Source organism: Vigna umbellata, chromosome 4, assembly GCF_029865625.1.
Source record: "Vigna umbellata cultivar VRB3 chromosome 4, Vumbellata_1.0, whole genome shotgun sequence".
Classification (NCBI taxonomy): domain Eukaryota; kingdom Viridiplantae; phylum Streptophyta; class Magnoliopsida; order Fabales; family Fabaceae; genus Vigna; species Vigna umbellata.
The window spans coordinates 70,957,087-70,980,376 of NC_142168.1; the positions used below are offsets into that span (position 1 = coordinate 70,957,087).

Sequence of the window (23,290 nt, forward strand, 5' to 3'; positions counted from 1 at the left end):
GAAATAAAACGACATTTACTTGATTTTTCATGTCAATTGAATATAATATTTAGTGTGTCTTGTCACATTCTATATCAACATTTAATTATAAAAGTCAATATAGAAGATGAATTTGAGTGATCAACTTGTCTTTCTAACACTTTTAACAAAATTATTTGATCAAAGTGAAATCAAACTCAAATTCTTCGAAAAATTTTAACTCGAAATTTATAAATAAAAAACAGAGACATAACAAAATATAATTAACCAATATATACCAATAAAGTTGACAAATATTTTAAAATTGTATCATTATTATTGAAAAATATTTTTGATGATATTTTTCAATAAAACTTCATTTAAAATAAGTTTCAGATTCATCATGCACCATATTTCAACCAACATTTTGTCCAAAACTTTTATAGCGTGAGGTCCACCTCACTTACTCTATATCACATTATATTAAAAGCATAGGCACCATTCATGAATGATAAAGAAAATGTAAATTAACTATAAAATATCTCAGAACAATGAAAAACATATTATAAGAAATAATTTTTATATATACACTTTGTTTTCTTATATGAAATTAGTGTTTACAAAGTTATTAGAATACTTCAATTAATTAATAAATTGTTAATGTTAAAATGTATATTTGAGTCTTTTAAATCTACAAAATTAGTTTGAAAATGAGATTTTCTTCTTTTATATATATATATATATATATATATATATATATATATATATATATATATATATATGGATGTATGTATGTATGTATATTATGAAATCGGTTTACCTTTTGGCTTGAAATTTTTCACAATTAGCAATGTGTATGAATGATTTATATTAGATAAAAAAATTAATAACATATTTGATAAAAATAAATAAAATGAACAATATATAAATATACAGATGCCGTTAACTTATTATATTAAAATTTTAAATTATAAATGATGTTTTAATATTTTATATGAACTTAGTTTATTCAACCTGTTTAATATCTCTCACTTGATAAATTTAACAATAATAATATAAAGTTGTTTCTTTAATTGATTTAAGAAGAAAATTATATAAAGTTTACAATGAAAAACTATTGCAAAATTGATGACAAATAAATATAAAATGAAGTTATGTTTTTTTCTATTACAATAATTATAAAATAATTAAATCAATAAAATTATATTATTTTTCTCATATATTCACTTTCTTCTCAATATTTCATAAGTTTCCATCTCTAATCTAAAGAAAAAGAATGAAATGTGATTAATGTGACCTCCCAATTATATAGAAAGCATATATAATAAAGACGTCACAAGTGGTATCAGAGTCTAGCCTCTCCCAGTACGGTGTGGTTCAAGGACGAACCAAGCGGAAGTTGGTGGGCATGTGACACCCGGGCACTTACGAGGGCGGGGAGTGAATCGCCGGTGTAAGAGGCATGGTGCAAGGGGCACTAACAAGGAGCGGCTCCTGGCAGGCTTCCAGTGGAAGGGACACATGGACGAATCGAACACACACCGGAATGAGAGGGATCTCGAGACCGTATAGGTATGGGACTATGCTTAAAGGGATTGATTTGGCTACTCATATCACCAAATGCATTTGCTTTTCGGTAGCTTGAGCCATAAGAACTCCATGGTTAAGCGTACTATACAAACAAAAACACATTCATTATATTAATTATGTAAAATTAACTCTTAATAATTTTGATAAAGAAATAAATCTATCACAATCTTATTAGGTCGATATAAAGTTTGAGAAACCCTATTTTCACACGTATAGGATGGTCACCCTCTCCATAAGTGGTTATTTTCATATGAAAAGTATATATTTATAAATCTTTTATGTTCAAATAAAGAACGTGTTTTTTTTCTTATACAAAGAATAGAAAGTGATGAAGTAACATTTAACTACACTGCCTAAACATTTAAATTTGTTTAAATATATATATATATATATATATATATATATATATATATATATATATATATATATATATATATATATATATATATATATATATATATATATATATATATATATATATATAACTTTCATTATCTTAAATGTTATTGTTTTTTTTTTTAATTTATTAATAACTAAGAAGGAAGTTTTTCTAACATGTTAATGAGTGTTTCTAATCTTTTATCTTATTTCCAAATTCGTGTTTAAAAAATTTATCATCAACTTTAATTCTTTACCATGTTCATCGCTATTCTTTTACTAGCCTTGTGATGAAATATATTTCACTATTCAATTAATTCTATCACGATTATACTTTTTATTTTATGAATTTAAAAAAAAACATGAATTAACACATACATATAATATATATATATATATATATATATATATATATATATATATATATATATATATATATATATCCTTATAACTTAGCTTTTTTATTTTGTTTCTTATATTTTGGTTTGAGGAGATATTTTTGAAGCAAATGCTACGTGTTAAAGAGTATATAAAGAAAACACTAATTTAAAAATTTATATTTGATATATATATATATATATATATATATATATATATATATATAATACATATTAGCACGTTGTCCTTAATAAAAATATTAGACTTTGGAGTTAAATTGAAAAAAAAACTTTTAAAAAATTGAAAGTTAAACTAAAATTATAAATTTCATAAAATATATGACGAAAAAAATCAGCACACCAAAATAGCAATCCAAAATTAAAAAGAGATGAAAATTGTAATTAGTTTTTTTCATTATTAATTCATTTGAAATAAAAATGCAGCTCAACAGATATTACTTAATTGAACTATTTTTTGAATGAATTGATTGAAATAAAAGAAACTCAAACCATTTAAAAAATTAACATTTTGAGAAAAAATAAATATTTTTTATTTGTTTATGTTCTTAATTAGTATTTTGATACACATCTTTAACATTTTTTTTATAATTAATTATGCAAGAAAAAAATAATATTAATATGTGAGATATGGGTTGTTAGGTTTGGGACCACAGTTTTAGTTGGTTAAGCTTATTCACACACTATTCATACCAAAGTTTTGAAGTAGTTGCCAACCACAACACAACAATCTCAACCACATATAACTTTCAATCATTTATCTCATCTTCTCACATACTAACCAATTATGTGATATTTCAGGTCCCACCATATTAATTTATTAATAGTTTTAAACTTCAATATAAACTATACAATATATATAATGCATAAATTATCCAAACATATACAAATACTAAACTATATGTAAAACTATTCAAAACATTTGAACAAACCTCCTTAAAGTAGTACAATAATGTAGTTTTTTAATTCAAAAAAATATAATAAGTTATTTTGTATTTTACCAATAAGTTAGAAATGATACATACTAAAAAAAATCTTATATAATTAAGTGTACTTCTAAAATATAAAAGATCAAAATATATTAAACTAATGGTTAAAATTTTTAATATATTATGTCTCATTAATAATTAGCTCATTTTTGTTGTTAATCAAACTATCATATAATATTCCATTATTTAATAATACGTAATTACTAAATAAAATATAATAAATATCGGCAGAAGAGATAAATAGAAGTCATATAAAATATTACTACACAATTATCCATATTAATAACTCTAATAATATAGTATATATACACAACATAGAAATCATATACATGTTTTCAAAAGAAAAAGAGGTTTTTATACAACTAGTTAACTAACTAAATAATTATTTCGCTGCGCCTTTGTTTTCTAATAAAAACATATCATCGTCATTTGTTTATATCGTAACGTGATCATTGAAACAGATCAACAAAACAATAAAAAAAAAAGTTAAACTAATATGTAAAAGAAACATCATAAAACAGTTGAGTCATAACAAATATCAGTTCAACATTTATAAAGGATTAAAATTCATAAAAACATACATAATAGTTGACTGTATACTTAATTATTTTAATACATGCTTTTGACATAGGGTCTCACTGTAGGTCTACACACTTCTAATTATGTTTTGCAGAGTCATAAAGAGAAATGTTATCACCCTAGTACTCACAAGGTTAGTCTCATAACGTCTAAGACCAAAAGTTCAAGACTAAAACATCCTGTTTTATTCTCTTCCCCCACCTTATTCATCTCTATATGAGTCAAATGGCTATAATATATCAGATACCTACCTTATGAACTTCCATATGTCAAAACATACACTAAAATTTACAACACATAAATTTTTCTTAAAATTCTCTCAACAATAGCACGTATCATCATAACAAACATTCTCATTTTCAAATATATAGTCATTATACTCACAAGCATAATCAAATATTATATAAATAAATCCAAATAGCCAAAAAGAAGAAACAAAACTAGTATACAAATTGTTGCTTAAAGGTGACACTCAATGTCAAACTTTTCACAATAAGGTGATGATCAACGATAGTCCTTATACTCAACACAATTCTTCTTGTAAAATGTTGCACTCATTAACACTTTTTTGCCGCTGAGCGTCCTAGTGCCAAAAATAGCTTTAGACCTGCAATGTAAGATGACACTCAGTAGTGCCTTGCCATTTTTTGACGCAAAAAAAAAATGATCACTTAGGGGCAAAAAGGGACACTCAATAGTCTGGAGCAAAAATGCTTTCAAACTTGCACAACCAAACTTACGGTCAATACTACACAAGTAGTGCTGAACACCATACCCTATTTTAACATACTCAAATTTGTGATTTAAGTGAAATGAGACTATATATATATATGTGTGTGTGTGTGTGTGTGTGTGTGTGTGTGTGTGTGTGTGTGTGTGTGTGTGTGTGTGTGTGTGTGTGTGTGTGTGTGTGTGTGTGTGTGTGTGTGTGTGTGTGTGTGTGTGTGTGTGTGTGTGTGTGTGTGTGTGTGTGTGTGTGTGTGTGTGTGTGTGTGTGTGTGTGTGTGTGTGTGTGTGTGTGTGTGTGTGTGTGTGTGTGTGTGTGTGTGTGTGTGTGTGTGTGTGTGTGTGTGTGTGTGTGTGTGTGTGTGTGTGTGTGTGTGTGTGTGTGTGTGTGTGTGTGTGTGTGTGTGTGTGTGTGTGTGTGTGTGTGTGTGTGTGTGTGTGTGTGTGTGTGTGTGTGTGTGTGTGTGTGTGTGTGTGTGTGTGTGTGTGTGTGTGTGTGTGTGTGTGTGTGTGTGTGTGTGTGTGTGTGTGTGTGTGTGTGTGTGTGTGTGTGTGTGTGTGTGTGTGTGTGTGTGTGTGTGTGTGTGTGTGTGTGTGTGTGTGTGTGTGTGTGTGTGTGTGTGTGTGTGTGTGTGTGTGTGTGTGTGTGTGTGTGTGTGTGTGTGTGTGTGTGTGTGTGTGTGTGTGTGTGTGTGTGTGTGTGTGTGTGTGTGTGTGTGTGTGTGTGTGTGTGTGTGTGTGTGTGTGTGTGTGTGTGTGTGTGTGTGTGTGTGTGTGTGTGTGTGTGTGTGTGTGTGTGTGTGTGTGTGTGTGTGTGTGTGTGTGTGTGTGTGTGTGTGTGTGTGTGTGTGTGTGTGTGTGTGTGTGTGTGTGTGTGTGTGTGTGTGTGTGTGTGACTTTTACATATATCAACATATAAAATAATTACCTTTACATATATTAAAATATAAAATAATTTTTTATAAAATTTAAAATTATAAAGTAAAAAATTACATTATTTCTCATAACATTTTTTTCAATAAAGATAAAACGATTTTTAAAGTATAAAAAAATATCATAATGTTAGAAATACATGCGTTCTCATAATTTCTTAATTGAAAATATTGATTATTTTAAGTGGATAAATTAGACTGTAAAATATAACTAATTTGGTTTAAAATTATTTGTGATTTAAATAAAATAGAGTATAAATATTTTATTAGTCAAAGTTAAGAAATAAAAAATAAAAAAATTAACTATTCAAACTTTATTCAAAAGAAAAAATTGTTTTTTAAAAGCTATATTGTTTCTATTTTATCTCTTTATCTATGAGATTTTATGTTAATCATTCATCTCTTCTAATATTTCAATCTCTTCATATTTTGCTATGATTCGAATCTATTAAGGAGATACCAGTAGAAGGGTAAAATTAGTCTATTAATCAAAATTTTGTTTAGAATGTTTTTTTTGTTTTATTGGGATAATTTATCGTTTTGTTTTTTGCATTTTTATATATGAGAGGTTTGATGAACATGTTTACATATGTGAGATTAGATGAGTATAGATGAATTTATATTAATTTAGTATCTTATGATATTTTTAATTTGATAATTAGAATCTGTTGTATGTATATTTTAGTTTCCTATGTTAAAATAGGACATATGTTGGGTTTCAATTTGTACTAGTTGAATGTTTTAGGTAAGTGAAGTTACCTTAAATAACGTAATTGATGATTTGTTTTTGTTGATAAGGTTTTTATAAAATGAAGTTGTATTTATGAAGTTAGTTGGTTACATATGTGAATACAAGGTCATTTGGTTGTATTTAAATTTTTTTTTATGAATCTTTAACCTGATCAAATATATTTAACTCATGGAATACAAAAATTATTAAATTATATTGCTTTAGTTAAATGAATAATAAAATATACCTAATGTGAAATTGTAGGGAAGTTCAACATACACATACACATAGATCTCTACACTGGAGAGATATTATCCGTTTTAGACTAAGCCCTCACAAATTTATTTTTGATAGTATCACTCAAATCTTGTTTTATCTTATGTGAAATTTTATTTGTACCCAACAGAAATGACATATTATTATAAATATAATATATATGAATGATATGATATGTGTTCTCTTGTCTGAGTAAAAATAAAATTAACATCTCTTAAACTCTTGAGAAATAAAATTTGAATAAAATATTAAATTACAATGCATAGAAGTTTATTGATTAATTAAAAAAATTGAAACCATAATTCATCAAACACCAACTCTAAACTTCTCTACAACTACCAAAATTGAAGAAGAAACATTGTAAGTTGAAGAAATAATTGTAATTTATTTTCTAGTGGTCCATATTAGAGATGGAGAGAGGAGGAAAAATGAGAAGTGAAAAATAATTGGAGAAAAAGGGATTTTTCTTTTGTTTTTATTCTAGAAAAATCAAATTATTTCATTGAATTGCTATACGCACCCTTTCTCTCGTAATCTCACCCATTTTCCTTTTTTTTTTTTCTACTGCAGCACAAACATCGTCACTTAACTGTTTCTGATATATATACTTAACACTCCAAAATCACTATCTCCAACCCTCGATTAATATAAATCTTTTATATTCTTATTTTAATGTAATTGCTAAACCTAATTCATAAATTTAATAAGTATAAAGGCAGTCACTATCTGTCCAAACATAAATCAAATCGAATAATCAGCAGATTGGATCATGTTGAAAATCTAAATATGAATTTATATATCATATTGAATAAAAATAAAAAATTATAATACAAAGATAAAGACTTATTAATTTATTGTCTTAAGATTTTAAGTAAAAAATAATATAAATTTCTTCTTTAATTAAGTTTAAATCTGATAAGTATTGTGTTTTCCTCGTAAATCTATTCTTTTAATAAACCTAACTTATCAATATCCAAAAATATTGTGTTCTAAAAGATATCTAAGCATATATGCTTTAAATACACAAACAAATTAAATTAAGTTTAAACATACATTAATTGAGACATAAGTAAAAAAAAAAAAACAGGCAAGTAGAAACAATATTATGTATTATAATAAAATAAAAACTAATTATGCAATTTATCTTATGAATAAAACTACGAAAAAATAAATATACTTGATTATTTTAATACAATATTAGTCTCTCATTTTACTAATGAATTGCTATTATGGCTTTCACATATTTTTAAAAAAAATAGTTTTCTATATTTAATCATGTTAGCCATTTATCTTCTATAATTTGTTCTCGTCCTATTTTCATACAAATTTTAGTGATATGAACACAACGTATAATGTTTTTCATTTTGTTGTGTGATTGGAAAAAAATATTAGTTTATTAGAGTTAAATATGAAATTATCGAATTTGTTTTTAGTCCCTCTTTCAAAGTAAGGTACATTTTAATCCTCCTTCTTCAAAAATTTTTGGTCTTCCCGAAAGAATTAAGGTTTTTTTTATATAAAAGGATTAAAATGTATCTTACTTTGTAAAAACAAATTCGCTTGATAATTTAGAGACTAAAAACATATTTAATATTTTCACTTCCTAACTTTTTATTTATCTATTTATCTTCTCTCTCTGCCTCATTCTATTTTCTAAAAAAGAATGTACTAATTTCTGAAAAAAAAAAGTGTACTAATTTCTACAAAAGAAAAAGTTGTACAGTATATATAACAGTAATAGGGACCAACTTTATGGTTGGGAAGTTGAAATAAAATAATTTAGAAAGGTAAGATTTTTTTTAATTTTATTTATTTATTTTAAATGTTCTGAATTTAATCTTATTTTTTTATAAATAAAAAGTTAATATGATTTTTTCATAAAATTTTTATGACATGTTATTGTAATATTATGTGATAAAATTAAGCATCTTTTTAGTTCTTTAACATGTATATAAAATTGAAATTTATCTTTTTTTAAAAAAAATTATATATAAAACTCATCTATAAATATTAATAATATATGAAATACATATTCAAGTGTCACAAAATTAACTTTAATAATACATGGAATATTTCTTAAAAATTAACATCATCCAGAAAAAAATTTCATATATTGTTAAAATATAAATATAAGTTTTATATATAGTTTTTTTTAAAAAAGACAAATTTCAATTTTATACACAATTCAAAATTAATAAGATACTTGTCATATTTATTTTTCATGTTTTCTTTTTTAATTTTGTTTTTTTAATACTATTTAGTATGTTTTTTTTTAAATAAGATAATATAATTATTTTATCAATATTGTTAAGACATAGTTATTGTAATATTTATTATTTATGTCATGCGGATCAACTTTAATTATAATGTATCATTTATTATTCATAATAATTTTTATTATAGCGACCTGTTACCATCACTTTAATAGAAGAGATTATACATTAATTTAATTTTAAAAGTAATGCAACCAAATTGAACAGACTCATGATGATAAAATTGAGAAAATCATGGTAATTCTGTCACAAAAGAGCGTATTCAGCCTAAAAATAAATATATTTGATTTGATTTGATTTTCTTCAATTTTTGTGGTGCACACTCCTTGCAGTGGAATATTCTGTCTTACTTACACGTCTTTTGCAGCAGTAGAGTAATACAATGACAGTACAAACAAGGAAATCTTACTTTTGATTTCTGTCATCTGATTATCATTGGAGGCTCTGATTTCTGTCATCTGATTATCATAGGAGGGGAAACTTAGCCAAAGTTGTAGTCTTTTTTTGTAATTTTGATTAGTGTTGTTCAAATGGCTTCCATTGTTGCAAGCTTGTTGCCACCATTGCTGCTCCCATCTAGAAATTCACACCCAGGAACCTTCCCAACTTTCCCTGTTTCTCTTCCTTCAGGTAACCCTTTGCTTTTATTTTGCTTTTCTTTCAATGTTGAGATTTGTTCTCCCTCAGACAGCAGAGGGTTTTTAATTTTTCAAGCATACTTGGTTTAACTCAAAGTGGAATCCTTGAGAAGATGAACTGGGAAGTTTAGTTTCAAATAGAAAATTTTGATTATGTAGAAGGTATTCATAAAGGAGAAATAATTAGGTTTTCCTCTCTGCATAGTTACTGTGGTCAAATGATATCATTGCATTGCCAAGGTTGAACTGTAAAATCACCTGCATATGTTTGGAACTTGGCAATTGTCTGTCTGTGGAAATTAAGATTTAACTGGAAATCTCAGTGTAAGTGATTTTTTGGCATGATTATGCACTCTGGCACCGTGTACAACTCATGAGATTTTCGCATCAGGTTCTATTCTGCCATGAAAGTCGTTGGTGCATAATGTATGTTACTTGTATACTTTTCATACATAAAGGGGTCAATTTTGATCTACATTGGCTTACTGTTGCGTGAAAAAAATTGCTAACTTATTGATTACATACAACTTCTTCTGATTTGTTTTAGAGCGTGAATTCAAGTTTAAGTCCAAGTTCTACATTGAATAGAAATGAAAAAGTATAATACTTTGGGGAAAGACCCCTTAACCCATTGTTTTAAAGTTTTTGGTAGAGAGTGGTTTCAATCCCTTATGTGGTTGGACTCAGATGTTATTGATACTGTGTGGTCCCTTCTGTTGGAGAGAGAGTGTGTCAGCATGGAAGGGACTCACCTAAGGAGAGATTATTAGAATCCAAGTGTGAGTCCAATTGTTTGTATCATTTATGTATCACATTCTTGATTTTCGTTATGCTTACATCACAGGGAGACAGAGCAATGTTTCTTTGGTTGTGAAGGCTTCCGGGGGAAGTTCTGAATCTTCAACTTCCCTTACTGTTTTTAAGTCCGTTCAGAATGTTGTGAGTTACTCCTCTCACTCTTATCCATCTTGTCCCTCTTTTAAAGTGACACAGAAGGTACTATATACCTATGCTACTGTTTACTGGTTTTGAAACAGTGGGATCAACCTGAAGACCGTCTGGGACTTTTTGGGTTGGGATTTGCAGCTGTAGCAGCGTTTTGGGCGTCAACAAATTTGGTTGCGGTAACCTTTTCCACTTTCAGTGTTTTGGAATGAATACATGATTGAATTTTTTTGGATATGATGACATAGTATTAGATATTTCATGATCTGACAGCTATGCAACTTTTCTTAAAATGTGTAGGATACAGTAGTTTGCTACTGGATACAGTTGAAATTTGATAAGGCATAATAAATATATAATTGTCATAATTTTAGATCATTGTTAACTACTCATTTGCTTATTGCCTAGAGGTAAGAGTAGAGAGATTTCAGACTTATTCTGTTCTCGAGAGTCATCCGAGGATAATTTCTATTTTTGGGTCACAAAGAGACACTGTTTCTATATTTCTATCTTATGTACACTTTTATGTTCCGTATCTAGTTGTATTAGATTTTCATAACATTTTTTATAGGTTTGGATACTCCATTGATATGCATTGGTAAAAATTGTGATGCAAGTGCAAGTGCTTCATAGCGCATGGGCTGATATGGCCACTGCTACAAAAAATTGGTCTGATGGTAGAAGAACAAATCCATTTGGGTTATGTGTTGGAAGTTCCACATCAACTAGAGATAAGATCAATTTAGAGTATATAAATGGATGCATAATTTTGTGGGATTGAGTTAGACTTAAACTCCACCTCTTAACAAGTTATAACAGTTGATCCACAAATAAATCTTTACTAAAGATTTGAAAAGCTCTTTTAAGTGAAAACTGCTTCACAATGACATTCCTTCCTTTTTTGATTTGGCTGTTGAACCTGTACATATTTTTACTATGAAAAGCAACTGTTCGTGGACTTTATTCAAAGGTTTGCACCCTACTGATTTTGTTTTTGTCATTTTTGTTTGCAGGCCATTGACAAATTACCACTTTTCCCAGCTGTATTTGAATTAATTGGAATATTTTACTCTGTTGTAAGCGCTGTGCTGCATAATTGACGTGTGTTTCTATTAATGTCAGTTATTATAATTTGGCAAATAATGCAAGCTTTTTCCTTTTATTTCAGTGGTTTACTTATCGCTATCTCGTATTCAAGCCTGACCGGTAAGCATATTGGTCCCCTTTACTCTGATTTTCATCATCACTTTGCTTAATATTAAGCACATACAAGATTAAGACCCCTGATCTCATTAAAAAAATTGTGTAAAGTAAAAGAAAAATTTGAAATGGATTACATTTACAGTAAAAGGCCTATTGACCACTATATTGATTAATACTGTCATAAACTGGTGGTGATTAACTACATAATAAAGAGATTAATCTCACATAGTGAAGGTTTTCTTTTTATAAATTAGCCCTTCACTGATTTTTTTCAAGTGAAATCCCAGTGAAAAGGTTTAGCTTCTAGAGCACTCAGTTTGGAAGCAGCTTCACTTGATTTTTTCTGATTACAGGGAAGAGCTTTTTCAAATCCTGAACAAGTCAGCAACAGATATCTTGGGCCAGTAAAATGTGCTACCAAAATGCTATGCTAGATTGGAAGGGAAAAGCTAGTTAAGGAGAGGGAGGGGAAAGAGGGCTTTGACTGTCATCACTCCTATGCAAATTTCAATGCATGGATTAACTATATGTTTAAAGATCAGTACATTATTACATCAATGAATTAAAGCTTACTTTTTGGTGCTGGGTTAGCTTCTTTGCATATAATTTTTAATGAAGTTCCCTTGAGCATAAAACTAATAAGAGTAATACTACCCTAAGTAATGCCCAGAAAAAAGGAATTGTTCACTTGAGCGTGCAGCAATCAATAGGTGAAGAACAGGGTTTTAAAAGATGGTCTATGTTTGATCACAATTTTAGCCACTGTGACTGTTTTGTAAGCATTCAATATTGCAACAAAATCGCCAGTGTCTAATTTAGTTGAACAAGTATATAATATGAGGGGTTGACCTAGAGATCAGGTAACTTACACTTACAGTTATAGGGACTATCTATCTTCTGAGATGTATCAATTTTTTTATTCATTTACTTTAAAGCTATCATTTTTCTACCTTTTTTATCTTCCTTACGCTTCAAATTCCTTCTATGTCAAACAATGAATTCGCAGTCATAGATGGGGTTGAGGTGTTTGTCAGCCAATTGATAAGGCTATTGCCCATTTGCCAACTTCCACCAACATGTGTTCATAATTTCAGCAAAAAGAAAAGAAAATCATTTGGTTCTTTATTCAAACAATGCCATCATCCACCTAGGTGGGTTGGTTAAGGATTGTGTGCTTTGCCTTTGCCTAACAATACCAACCTTGATTATGTCAAACTTGTTTATTTATGTATTCTTAAAAATTAACGTGTTGTGTCTGATAAATGCTTCTGTAATTTTCTGCGGTAAAAATATTGTTGTGTCTGATAGATTCATAAAACCAGGAGACTTATTCTATCCTAATCCTTATGAACTCCCATAACATAACCCAAATACATTAAGATTTTTGCTATAAATATGAAAAAGAAGAAGGAAGACACTAGAATAGTTTTGTCTGAGAAATAAAAGCACTTATTGGATCACGTGTAATTAGCTTATGAAGTCATTATTCTTAATTCTAAATAGTATTTTGGCATCTGCAAAAGGAAATGCTTGTTTTTATATAATTAATATTTATAACTAATTATATTTTGAGTATATACTGAATTATTTAAATTGTGATGTAAGATTTTATTTATTAATAATGTTTACAAAATTGAAATTGAGTGATAAAAGAAAAAAAAAATGATAGATTGAAAGTAAATAGAGCAAAAATATTAATTATGCATATAACAATAAAATAAGAGTAGTTTGAGCTAGTTACATTTTTTCATGACTAATTATGAAAACAATGCATGAAATATGTATTTTAATGAAATAAAACAACATTACAAATGAAATTTGATTAAATAGTAATATTAATTTCTCACATTTTGAAGCTCTCCCAATGTTTAGTAGAGAAAAACAAAATGAAGAAAAAGAAAACAACTTAAAAAAAAAAGACCCTTAATTTATATGTTTACTCCTCTTCGATCAAACAAGGAAAAAAACTGTTATCTGCAATCTTTTTTTCTCTCTTCATTGTTTGTTCTGTCGCGAAACTCGCACTGAATATTGTAGCAAGCAAATGCAAATGAAATCCTAGCCAAATTTGGAGTCTTCTTCTACTTCTTCGTAAGCACATGATATCAGAAACAAACACCAGAACCTTAGAATCTGCCACATGTACAAAATTTTGTTCTACTTTTTTCTTTTTTGTATCACACTTAACTTGCATGTGCTTCATTATGCATATGCGTATATGTAGACATGTGTGCGAAATCTATGGTGGGTTTATTCTTTTGCTACGACTGCGTCACCTACTGACACGTGCCATTGTCCTCAACTGCCATGATCACTCCTCACTCTTTTTTTCCCTTTCATTTGCATCGATCTCCCTGCATTTCTAACGCCATTCCAAATTCTTCATCTCGCACCAACGAGGTACCCACCTTCCAATTTTCTCTCTCACTTTTCATTTATTATTTTTCCTGTGTTGGGTACCATTACATTTTAGGAAAGTTTTAGCTTTTTCTGTGATTGGGATGGTCAGTTAGAGAAGTGAGCATTCTTCATTTTTGTGATTTTCTTCAAAAAAATAAACCCCTTTTGAACAAAACAAAACTGATAACGGTGAGATTTACGGGAATGACAATGTGCATGGAAAAATAATGGTAGAGGTGACATCATGTGATTGAAAATGAAGTTCTTGGGGTGTCAGATCTGAGAATTTTTCTTGCAATCTTATTATTGAGATTGGTGGGGTGTTGTGCTTGATGTTGTTGCCAGTGCCATGTGCTCCAATTCAACTGATGTTGTTGTTATGATGATGCAATAGTGTATATCAGAAGGTGCTCTCTGGCGAATTTTGAAGAAGTTATATATCGTTTTGCCATGCGGGGAAGGCAACGGGTAGCATCCAAGGATCACATACTTGGCCAGGATAAAGATGAAAATTTAGGTACCTTGGCTTTCTTTTCGTTCATGTATGTGTTTTTCTTTTTAGAATAAATGGGTTATGCGTTGATAGGGTATTTTACACTGTCAACCAATCGCACATCACTGTCTGATAATTTTGGAAGTTATAGTTAACGATGATTTGTGATTTGTTGACAGTGTAAAACTTTTTTTAGATTGCATGCGTTTAACTATTGAACTCTTCTTTTTATTACTAATACAGTTAAACTAATGTCTTGCTCGTTTACTGTTTTCTAAAATTTGTTTGTCTTCTATTGAACATTTCTAAACGGGTTTGTCTCCTGATTATTCTTTTGTTTTCTAGAACTTTTCCTCCAAAGAGCTTAAACATAACAAAAGAGAATTAAAGAACATTTCTCAACTTATAGATTTGGGATGAGAAGTTGATTGCTGAGTAGTGCCGAATTGTTTTAGGAAACAATTTCCAAAACTAGTGGGAAATCAATCATGCACTAAGTAGTTGCATTTTACAATTTAAAAAATTAGATTTCTTGAGTTCGTATTTGGGTGATTCCACGACCATGGTTCAAGTGGAGTTGGATTTAGATCCCTTAACAAGTGTTGAATTCAAACTTTGTGGATGAAGAAAACTTGCTTTGGAGGAGAGACCCCACAATAGGTTGTATATCAGCAAAACTAGTAGATACTTTACACTAATGTCGTGGTAATCCAAAAGAGATATAAAATGTGTTCAAATTGGATACAGCAGTGGAGACTGAACTCAACTTTCAGGCAAAAATGGAAATGGCTACTTCAAATCAATTCAGCCATAGTATCTTTATTACATAGTATATATTACATAATCATGTATGTTTTTCTGTGCTTCTTTTGAATCTTGCAGATGAATATACATACTTTTTTCCTGAAAGGACAGTGAGTGAATTTATATTTTGATGAGTATTGATTCATGTAGCGTATTGGGTGACACATTTTAACACCCAATTTCACTTACGAGCTTGTGAAATTTGGTTTGACATTGATATGTACACACTGATAACATTGCAAAACATGGTCAATAATATAATTAAGAACAATAAAAAAAGTAAACTAACAGTGAGCTTGTGTGTAATCTAAATTATTATTCTCTCTATAGGGAGAGGGAATGACAAAGAAGTGTTTAATGTTTTTTTGGTAATTTTCTATATGCCAATTGGAGAAATTGGTTTTTTTGTAACAGTAACTCCAATGCCAAAATCTTAACATAAGTCTTAAATATAAGCACTAGGCCTTGAAAGATATATCCATTGGAGTTGGTTGATGTGTTCTTAGAATTAAGAGCTAGGTCTCAAATAAGAGCCAGGTCTCAAATAAGACACTAAGTCTATAATATATAAACTACATCTGTATTAAATTAATACTTAAATAAAAAAAATTAATATTATGAATGTTCAAAAAGTGAAGTGCAAAAAATGATTTATAAAAATGTAGAATGCTTATAAATCCCATTATTGGTGCAAATACTGTAAAACACTAGCTTAGGAGTGATGTGGCTTGTGGACATTTAACGTGAAATAAAATCCTTTGCAAGTTACTTGAAAGAACTTCCGTTGAAGATGCTATAATGATATCACTGACAGAAGAATTTCGTTCATCATAGCTTCAGTGCGTATACAGAATGCCAAACCATGTTGGTGGCACTCTTTTCGGCATGTACTAGTGGCTTCTCTTTCTTCCTTCTTGTATGGATACCATATTGGGTATGTTCTTTTATACCAAAGTTTGATTCACATTCATTCTTCTTGCATGTATAAAATATCTTATTTTCTTACTGCTATTGCCAATGCAGAGTAGTGAATGAAACATTAGAGAGCATTTCTATAGATCTTGGATTTAGTGGGAATACAATAGCAGAAGGTAGTTCATCTTAGTTTGATGACAAACATTAATGTTTTTATCATGTTTGACATCTAAATATTATCTACTTCCTTTTATGATGAAGGTCTTGTAGTAAGTGTATGTTTAGGAGGTGCTTTTGTTGGATCTCTGTTCAGTGGATGGATGGCAGATGGTGTTGGGCGTAAAAGAAGTTTCCAGTTGTGTGCTTTACCTATGATAATTGGGGCTGGGATGAGGTATCAGCTACATAAGTTAAATTATTGTCTCTTTCATTACTTGTGTCACCTTGCCTTCTTGTGCAATAAAATTTGCATTTTATTGGTACAACTGATGCACAAAAGCTATATTGTGTGTGCGTAAACCACAGTTTTTTGAAAGGCTAATTTTCTTCTATCCGGTTTCATTTTTTTTTGAGTTTGGACTTCCTTGTTCCTTACTTTGTGGGAACTGCGTAATGTTAACAAACTAGACTAGCCTTGTTTCTTCAGTGAAAAAAATGGTCTAATCAATTTTCTTTTATGATCACTGATAAATGACTTGAATTGGATGGTTGGAAAAGAGGGGTGAAATCCGTTAAGGGAAATGATGAAAAGCTAGGAATGGGGGATTGCATTGCAGACCCTTGAAATTGTGCAGTATTTCTATCTTTGTTTTTCTGTTTTCAGTGTGATCAAGAGGGATTTTTCCCATTGAAGATTTATAATCCATAGTTCCTTATTTTAAAATTAGACCCTGTCACAAGGATTTCAAAAGGTTTCCTATTTTCTGTCTTAAGTTTGAATTTCGGTTTTCAACTTATTGCTGGTAGAGAACTTTTAAATTATCTCTGAATGAAATCTGGAAAAGAATTTGAGAAATCACTTTACAACTTTAATAATCGTTGTTATAAAACAAAGAAGAAATCCCTTCCTCAAGCTTTTGCTTCTTTTTTTTTTTATATTTTTATTGTTAAGGTTCTCTTGCTAATTGTTTTCAAATTAATGTCATCCCATTCCGTGATGTTTTCTATAAAAAACAGAAGATAACGCAAGGGGGAAAGGGTGATGAGAAAGAAGGAGAAAAAGGTCTTCACAAACACAATAAAACAGCAGATAAAGTTATAAGCTTACTATTCACAACTTTTGCAGTGCAACAGCAAAAACTCTGTGGGGCATGCTTCTGGGAAGGTTATTTGTTGGTACTGGAATGGGACTTGGCCCACCTGTTGTAGCTCTTTATGTGGCTGAGGTATATTAGATGATATCAGCAATTTTGTTTCTCTCCAGTTTGAGATCATTGTATTTTTCGGTAGAGGTTTTTTATTCTTGGCTTAATTCCACTTGCATTTATAGGTCTCACCTCCAGCTGTTCGAGGTGCTTATGGAGCCTTAACCCAAATTGCAACATGTCTTGGACTCATGGGCTCTTTCTTTATTGGAATCCCATCAAAGGAAATAGTTGGTTGGTATGAAAAGCTATGTAGGCTTGGTGATATTTGTGAAGATATGTTTATTGGAGCCTTATAGGGCAATTCAATTTCAATTACATTTTCTGCACATATTTTTTAAAGGTTGTATTTTATGTGGAAATTGTGTACTCAGGTGGCGAATTTGTTTCTGGGTATCTGTCGTCCCTTCTGCAATGCTTGCTCTTTTTATGGAGATCTGTGCAGAGAGTCCTCATTGGCTTTTCAAGGTTATCTAATCGCCATGTGTTTAAAACTATCAAGAATTTTCAATTCCTAAGACTAATTGTCAAAACATAATTTAATGTATTTGCTTTCAACTATTTTGGATCATATTTGGGAGATTGATTACTGGACTATAAATTTTTCTATCCCAACTCTGGCCTATGGATATTTAATTATTAATTTGATCTTTTTGATGATATATAAAGTTTAATGTTGCACTTGTATATTTAAGATGGAATGAGGTAATAAAAAGTTAGGAACTATCATGTCTTATGGTTTCTAATTTATATTTCTTTTACTTTTTTGTTTAACTTGATTCTGAAGAGGGCTTTTGAAGGTCTCTTTATTTGATACCCCTTCATAGAACAATGTTTTGCTGATGTGGTGCTATTGAAAGACTACTCTTTTGTTGCCTTTTGTTTGGCTCTGTTATTTCTTTCTCTTTAAGATTGAAAACAGGAGATTCCGGGTTTCCTTCTCCCAATGCTTAATTCCCTTTTTTAAAATAATAAATAAATATACCCTTTCTGATGTCTATTTTGTAACTTTTTTATTGACTATCTGTATTTTTTGTTTTTTAAGTAGAGTACCAAGGGTCTCATCCTCCCCTTTGTCTATTTTTGTTTTGTATTTATTTCCTTTTTTAATTGATTAGGTTCATTTTTCTACACAAACACTTATATTTCTTTTATTTTGTTCAGATAGGAAGAACCACTGAAGCTGAAGCTGAGTTTGAGAAGCTGTTGGGAGGAGTACATGTGAAATCTGCAATGGTTGAACTGTCAAAGGCTGACAAAGGTGATGCATCTGATACAGTCACACTTTCAGATTTAATTTGTGGCCGCTATTTCAGAGGTACATGACTACACATCTTAATATTTTATTCTAATGGAACAGTAGTGTATCTTTATAGGCTAGCTTAATCATATAAAAAATTCTAAAATCATTTGTTTTGCAGTAGTATATAGTTGTTTGTGTCTTTTTTTATAGTTGCTAAATCACTAAATGCATTTTGCAGTGATGTTCATTGGCTGTGCGCTTTTTGGGTTGCAGCAGCTATCCGGCATAAATGCTGTTTTTTACTTCTCTTCAACTGTCTTTGAAAGTTTTGGTGTGCCATCTGATATTGCAAACGCGTGTGTAGGAATCTGCAATTTAGTGGGTATTGTTTCGCTTATCTCCTTTATTTTTGTTTATTTGTTGATTTGCAATTGCTTTTTATTCCTCTCAACCTTCTCGTGTAACTTCTTCAGGGTCTGTTATTGCAATGATTCTCATGGATAAACTTGGAAGGAAATTGCTTCTCCTGGGTAGCTTTCTGGGCATGGTAGGAAGAAAAATGAAAGTTGTCCCTTTGTTGAATGAATCTCTTCTAAACTTGAATATCACTTGAACAAAATTTCATAAGACATGTTTTTAGAAAATTCAAATTAAACTGTAGCCGTCTACTATTCAGTAATTACTTTAACTATTAATTTATTGGATTCCACATGAATTAACTTCCACGAGAATTAGGAAGGCACCATATCCATTCAGCTTCCAAACAATACTTTTGGACACCAAATTGCTAAGTTTCAAAGCCATGCAACATAACTCCCATTTGAAGGTCTGTAAAAATGGACAGAGAATGTGTTAGACAATTAAAAGTATATGTGAGGAGGAATAAAAGGGGAGAAAATTAGAGGTGGGAAGAGAGGTTAGTCTGTTAGAGGAGAGAGAAAGTATAAATAAACAAACAGAATAGAGGGAGAGGATATCAGATATTTTTCCTTTTGGGTATAGACTGGACCTCTTTGCCAGTGGAGGAAGGGAGGCTTCCTTGGGAGATCATTACTTGTATTTTCTTCTTTCTATACATTACAGATTGAATAAAATACATATACATACAGTTTCTTGCCTGCTGTTGAGTGCATGAGTGGGAAGAGAAGCTACTGTTTTGGTTCCCTGAATAAAGGAACCTAACAGAATGTAACTGGAATTGAGGACAATGAAACCTGAAAATGGGAAATGGGAAAGTTTTCCGTATAGTTTTTGGGGATTTAGCTAGGGTCTACTTGGTTATTGGGAAGATAAAAGGTTCAAATAATGAAATTATCTTTCTTGTATTGGAATAATGTCCAAATATATGCAAGAGGATAGTTTCTCTATCATGATTTTGCGACTGAAATGTAGCACCATGAAGTTAGGGATTAGGATTGAGTCTATATTTTCATAGCTAGTGAAAGAAAGATAAAAATACTAGCTTAGTTAGATTAGTCAAGAAAAATACACTCATAAAATTTGTATCAATAGCAACCATCCAAATTAAGGCTTGATTATTTAACCAGAATCTCCTGTAGATTTCGTTGAAAATTGACTATGCAACCAAATTTTTGTGCTCAATATATAGCCAATTGCTTTCAATTCATAAGTTACTTCCTTATTGTTAAGTAAACTTTAAACCTAACTCAATCCTACAAAACCGATTCTATAAAATCGATTTATAAGGTGAGGTTTGCACTTACATACACTCTAAATTGATCTTATCTTTAGTCGACGTGAGTTCTAACACTTGTTTTCCCTTTTAGCAAGCTCACCAATAGTATGATTTCATTTTTGAACTCTGGTATCTTGGGTTTTCCTACACTAATTAGTGAAGAAATCTAAGCTATTCTATGATGCAGTTTAAAAGTTGGATTTCTGTCCAATTATTACATTTCATACTAATTTTCATAAGCTACGTGATGAGAATTATATAACCTGATCTTTGCCCATTTTCTTGTTTAGGCGTTAACAATGGGTCTACAAGCCTTTGCTGCAAGTTCTTTTGCATCAGGATTTGGAGCAATGTATCTGTCTGTCGGTGGCATGTTACTGTAAGTGATCAGAAATTCAACTTGCATTTGTTGGAAGGCGGGTTTGGTGCTGGGGTGCACCCCCCTTTATATTTAGCAAATCTTTTTCTGAAATTCATAACCTGTGTCCTTAGTTTGTCACTATCAGATGCACAAGTATATATGTGTGTGTATATATATATATATATGTGATAATAATTGGCTAACGTAGATTTCAATCTCATTTTATCCACAGAATCACATACAAATGAATCTAATGCAGCTTTTCGAATATTAGCCATACTTTGAAAAGTTTGCTTTATTTATGTAAAAATGGATTTCTGCATTGATTGTTGGACACCTTGTGAATCTGAAAAGATACCTACTTCCTTTGTTTGACTGTCAAACTACTGAACAAGTTATAAATCTCTGTGAATTTGACAGTGCATGTTTCATTGTATATGTTGCTAAATGTGAAATGGACAACACAGGTTTGTGATGTCATTTGCTTTTGGCGCTGGTCCAGTTCCTTGTCTTGTCATGTCTGAAATGCTACCCGGCAATATTAGAGCAAAGGCAATGGCCATTTGCCTGGCTGTGCATTGGGTAACTGCCTTCTCAAGTTTTCTTATACATCTTAACTTTCCAAAGTATTTAACTTGTTTTGAACTTTTGACATACTTATGAACTTGAAATCTACTGATGTGCAATCTTTAGCCATGTTTAACTATGTTAATGGTAGTAAATATTGTATGATGTTTACATTTTAAAACTAAACTCTGTTTAAATATTTGAGTTATCTGTGTACTTGTATTAAGAAAGATTCTTTTAGGTCTGAATTTGACCTTTTGAGGTAAGAGAAAATTGGTAAGTTGACATCATATTCTACTTAGAATCACTTTGACATTTTCTCTAGTTCAGTTCAATAGCAGCTGCATCAGAAACAATATACATGTTTGAAGGAAGTTTTGGCCTTTCACATTATATCAGTTTCATTTGGTTTTGCTCCTCCAATATTACCATGTTCTCTAAGATTGTAAACATTTCTTTTAACAGATGATAAACTTCTTCGTGGGTCTATTCTTCTTGCGCTTGCTGGAGCTAATTGGGGCTCAACTCCTGTATAGTATTTTTGGTTCATTTTGTTTGGTAGCGGTGGTTTTTGTGAAGAAATATATTCTGGAAACAAAAGGGAAGTCGCTTCAGGAAATTGAAATTGCACTTCTTGCACAAGAGGCAAGCTAAACAAACTAAAGAGGTCTCATGACAAGGTATAATCATATTTTAACTTAGGTTGAAAGTTCTGCATCGACTAAAGATAAAATCAATTTATAGTATATATATATAAATGGATGTAAATCTCACGTTACAAATTGGTTTTACAAATTGGTTTTACAAATTGGTTTTACAAATTGGTTTTACAAATTGGTTTTACAAATTGGTTTTACAAATTGGTTTTACAAATTGGTTTTACAAATTGGTTTTACAAATTGGTTCTGTAGAACTGAGTTAGACTTAAAATCCAAATCTTAACAATTCAGTACATAATTCAAATAATTTAAATGGTTTTCAGAGTATTAATCTGCTTGTGATTCTTTCTCTCACTGGTTTGCAGGAAAATCTGTGCTTTTGTTGCTGGGGGTCAAGTTTTTAGAGACTTTGATCATCTCATGCTATATTTGATTCTTTGTTCGGGTGCTCACTGAAAGGCATATGTAAATTTTAGAGTTACTTTTGTCAGTCAAATGGTGAACACATTACAGTTGATACTTTTGGGACAATGTAATTCTAATTACATAACTGATATCACAGTTTTGCTTTCATATGAAAATGACATGGTAAAAGTAAACCAAACCGATGATTTTATTTCAGCAAGAAGCTAGTTGTTCTATATATGTGTGTGTCCGAGAAAAATATATAATCACTTTTTTTTAAAAAATAATTATATATATATATGTATATATATATATATATATATATATATATATATACACACACACACGTATGTGTGTTGATAAACATCAATAACAAATATTTGACTTGATCATAATTTCGGTATCAGAATTTCATTTTTACTATTTATTATTTAATTTTTTAATTATATGTAATTATTTTCAGTAAAATATTCATATGTTTTCTCTGAATTTGGTACCAGTCCCTTCATTTTGTACACCAAGAATATTTAACGTTATCTCTCAGTCTCACACTCCACGAATATTTTAGACGTTATCTCTCAATCTCACATTGTCATGTCTATAGCAATAAATACCTATAACAAAGTTATGGATCAAAATTATTTAAAAAGAATCAAATTATGGATGACTAAAAATTAAGAAAACAAAAATATTAAAAAATCTAGGAACAAAATTACACGTGTTGCAAAATACAGGATTCAAATTACAAATATAAAAGGTAGTAGTATGGTT

At 30.1% G+C, this 23,290-nt stretch overlaps 2 protein-coding genes across 3 annotated transcripts; both read left to right on the top strand.

Annotated features, from left to right (window-relative positions):
* Positions 1-9,206: 9,206 nt before the first annotated feature.
* Positions 9,207-12,202, top strand: LOC124836335 (protein CURVATURE THYLAKOID 1C, chloroplastic-like). Its single transcript, XM_088112297.1, has 6 exons — positions 9,207-9,456; positions 10,309-10,403; positions 10,502-10,588; positions 11,423-11,485; positions 11,578-11,615; positions 11,966-12,202. Exons 1-6 carry the CDS (start codon positions 9,357-9,359, stop codon positions 12,018-12,020), a joined length of 438 nt encoding a protein of 145 aa, XP_087968423.1. The 5' UTR covers positions 9,207-9,356; the 3' UTR covers positions 12,021-12,202.
* A 1,622-nt stretch (positions 12,203-13,824) lies between these two features.
* LOC124836334 (putative plastidic glucose transporter 3) lies at positions 13,825-22,735 on the top strand. Of its 2 annotated transcripts, XM_088112295.1 has the most exons (15): positions 13,825-14,012; positions 14,407-14,529; positions 16,144-16,243; positions 16,333-16,400; positions 16,486-16,618; positions 17,510-17,609; positions 17,714-17,826; positions 17,963-18,056; positions 18,753-18,906; positions 19,070-19,213; positions 19,305-19,378; positions 20,818-20,906; positions 21,356-21,470; positions 21,921-22,135; positions 22,480-22,735. In XM_088112295.1, exons 2-14 carry the CDS (start codon positions 14,463-14,465, stop codon positions 22,107-22,109), a joined length of 1,440 nt encoding a protein of 479 aa, XP_087968421.1. In that variant the 5' UTR covers positions 13,825-14,012; positions 14,407-14,462; the 3' UTR covers positions 22,110-22,135; positions 22,480-22,735. The 2 variants fall into 2 exon arrangements, with proteins under 2 accessions (XP_087968421.1, XP_087968422.1); XM_088112296.1 differs by lacking the exon at positions 13,825-14,012 and having other exon boundaries at positions 14,389-14,529.
* Positions 22,736-23,290: the final 555 nt, after the last annotated feature.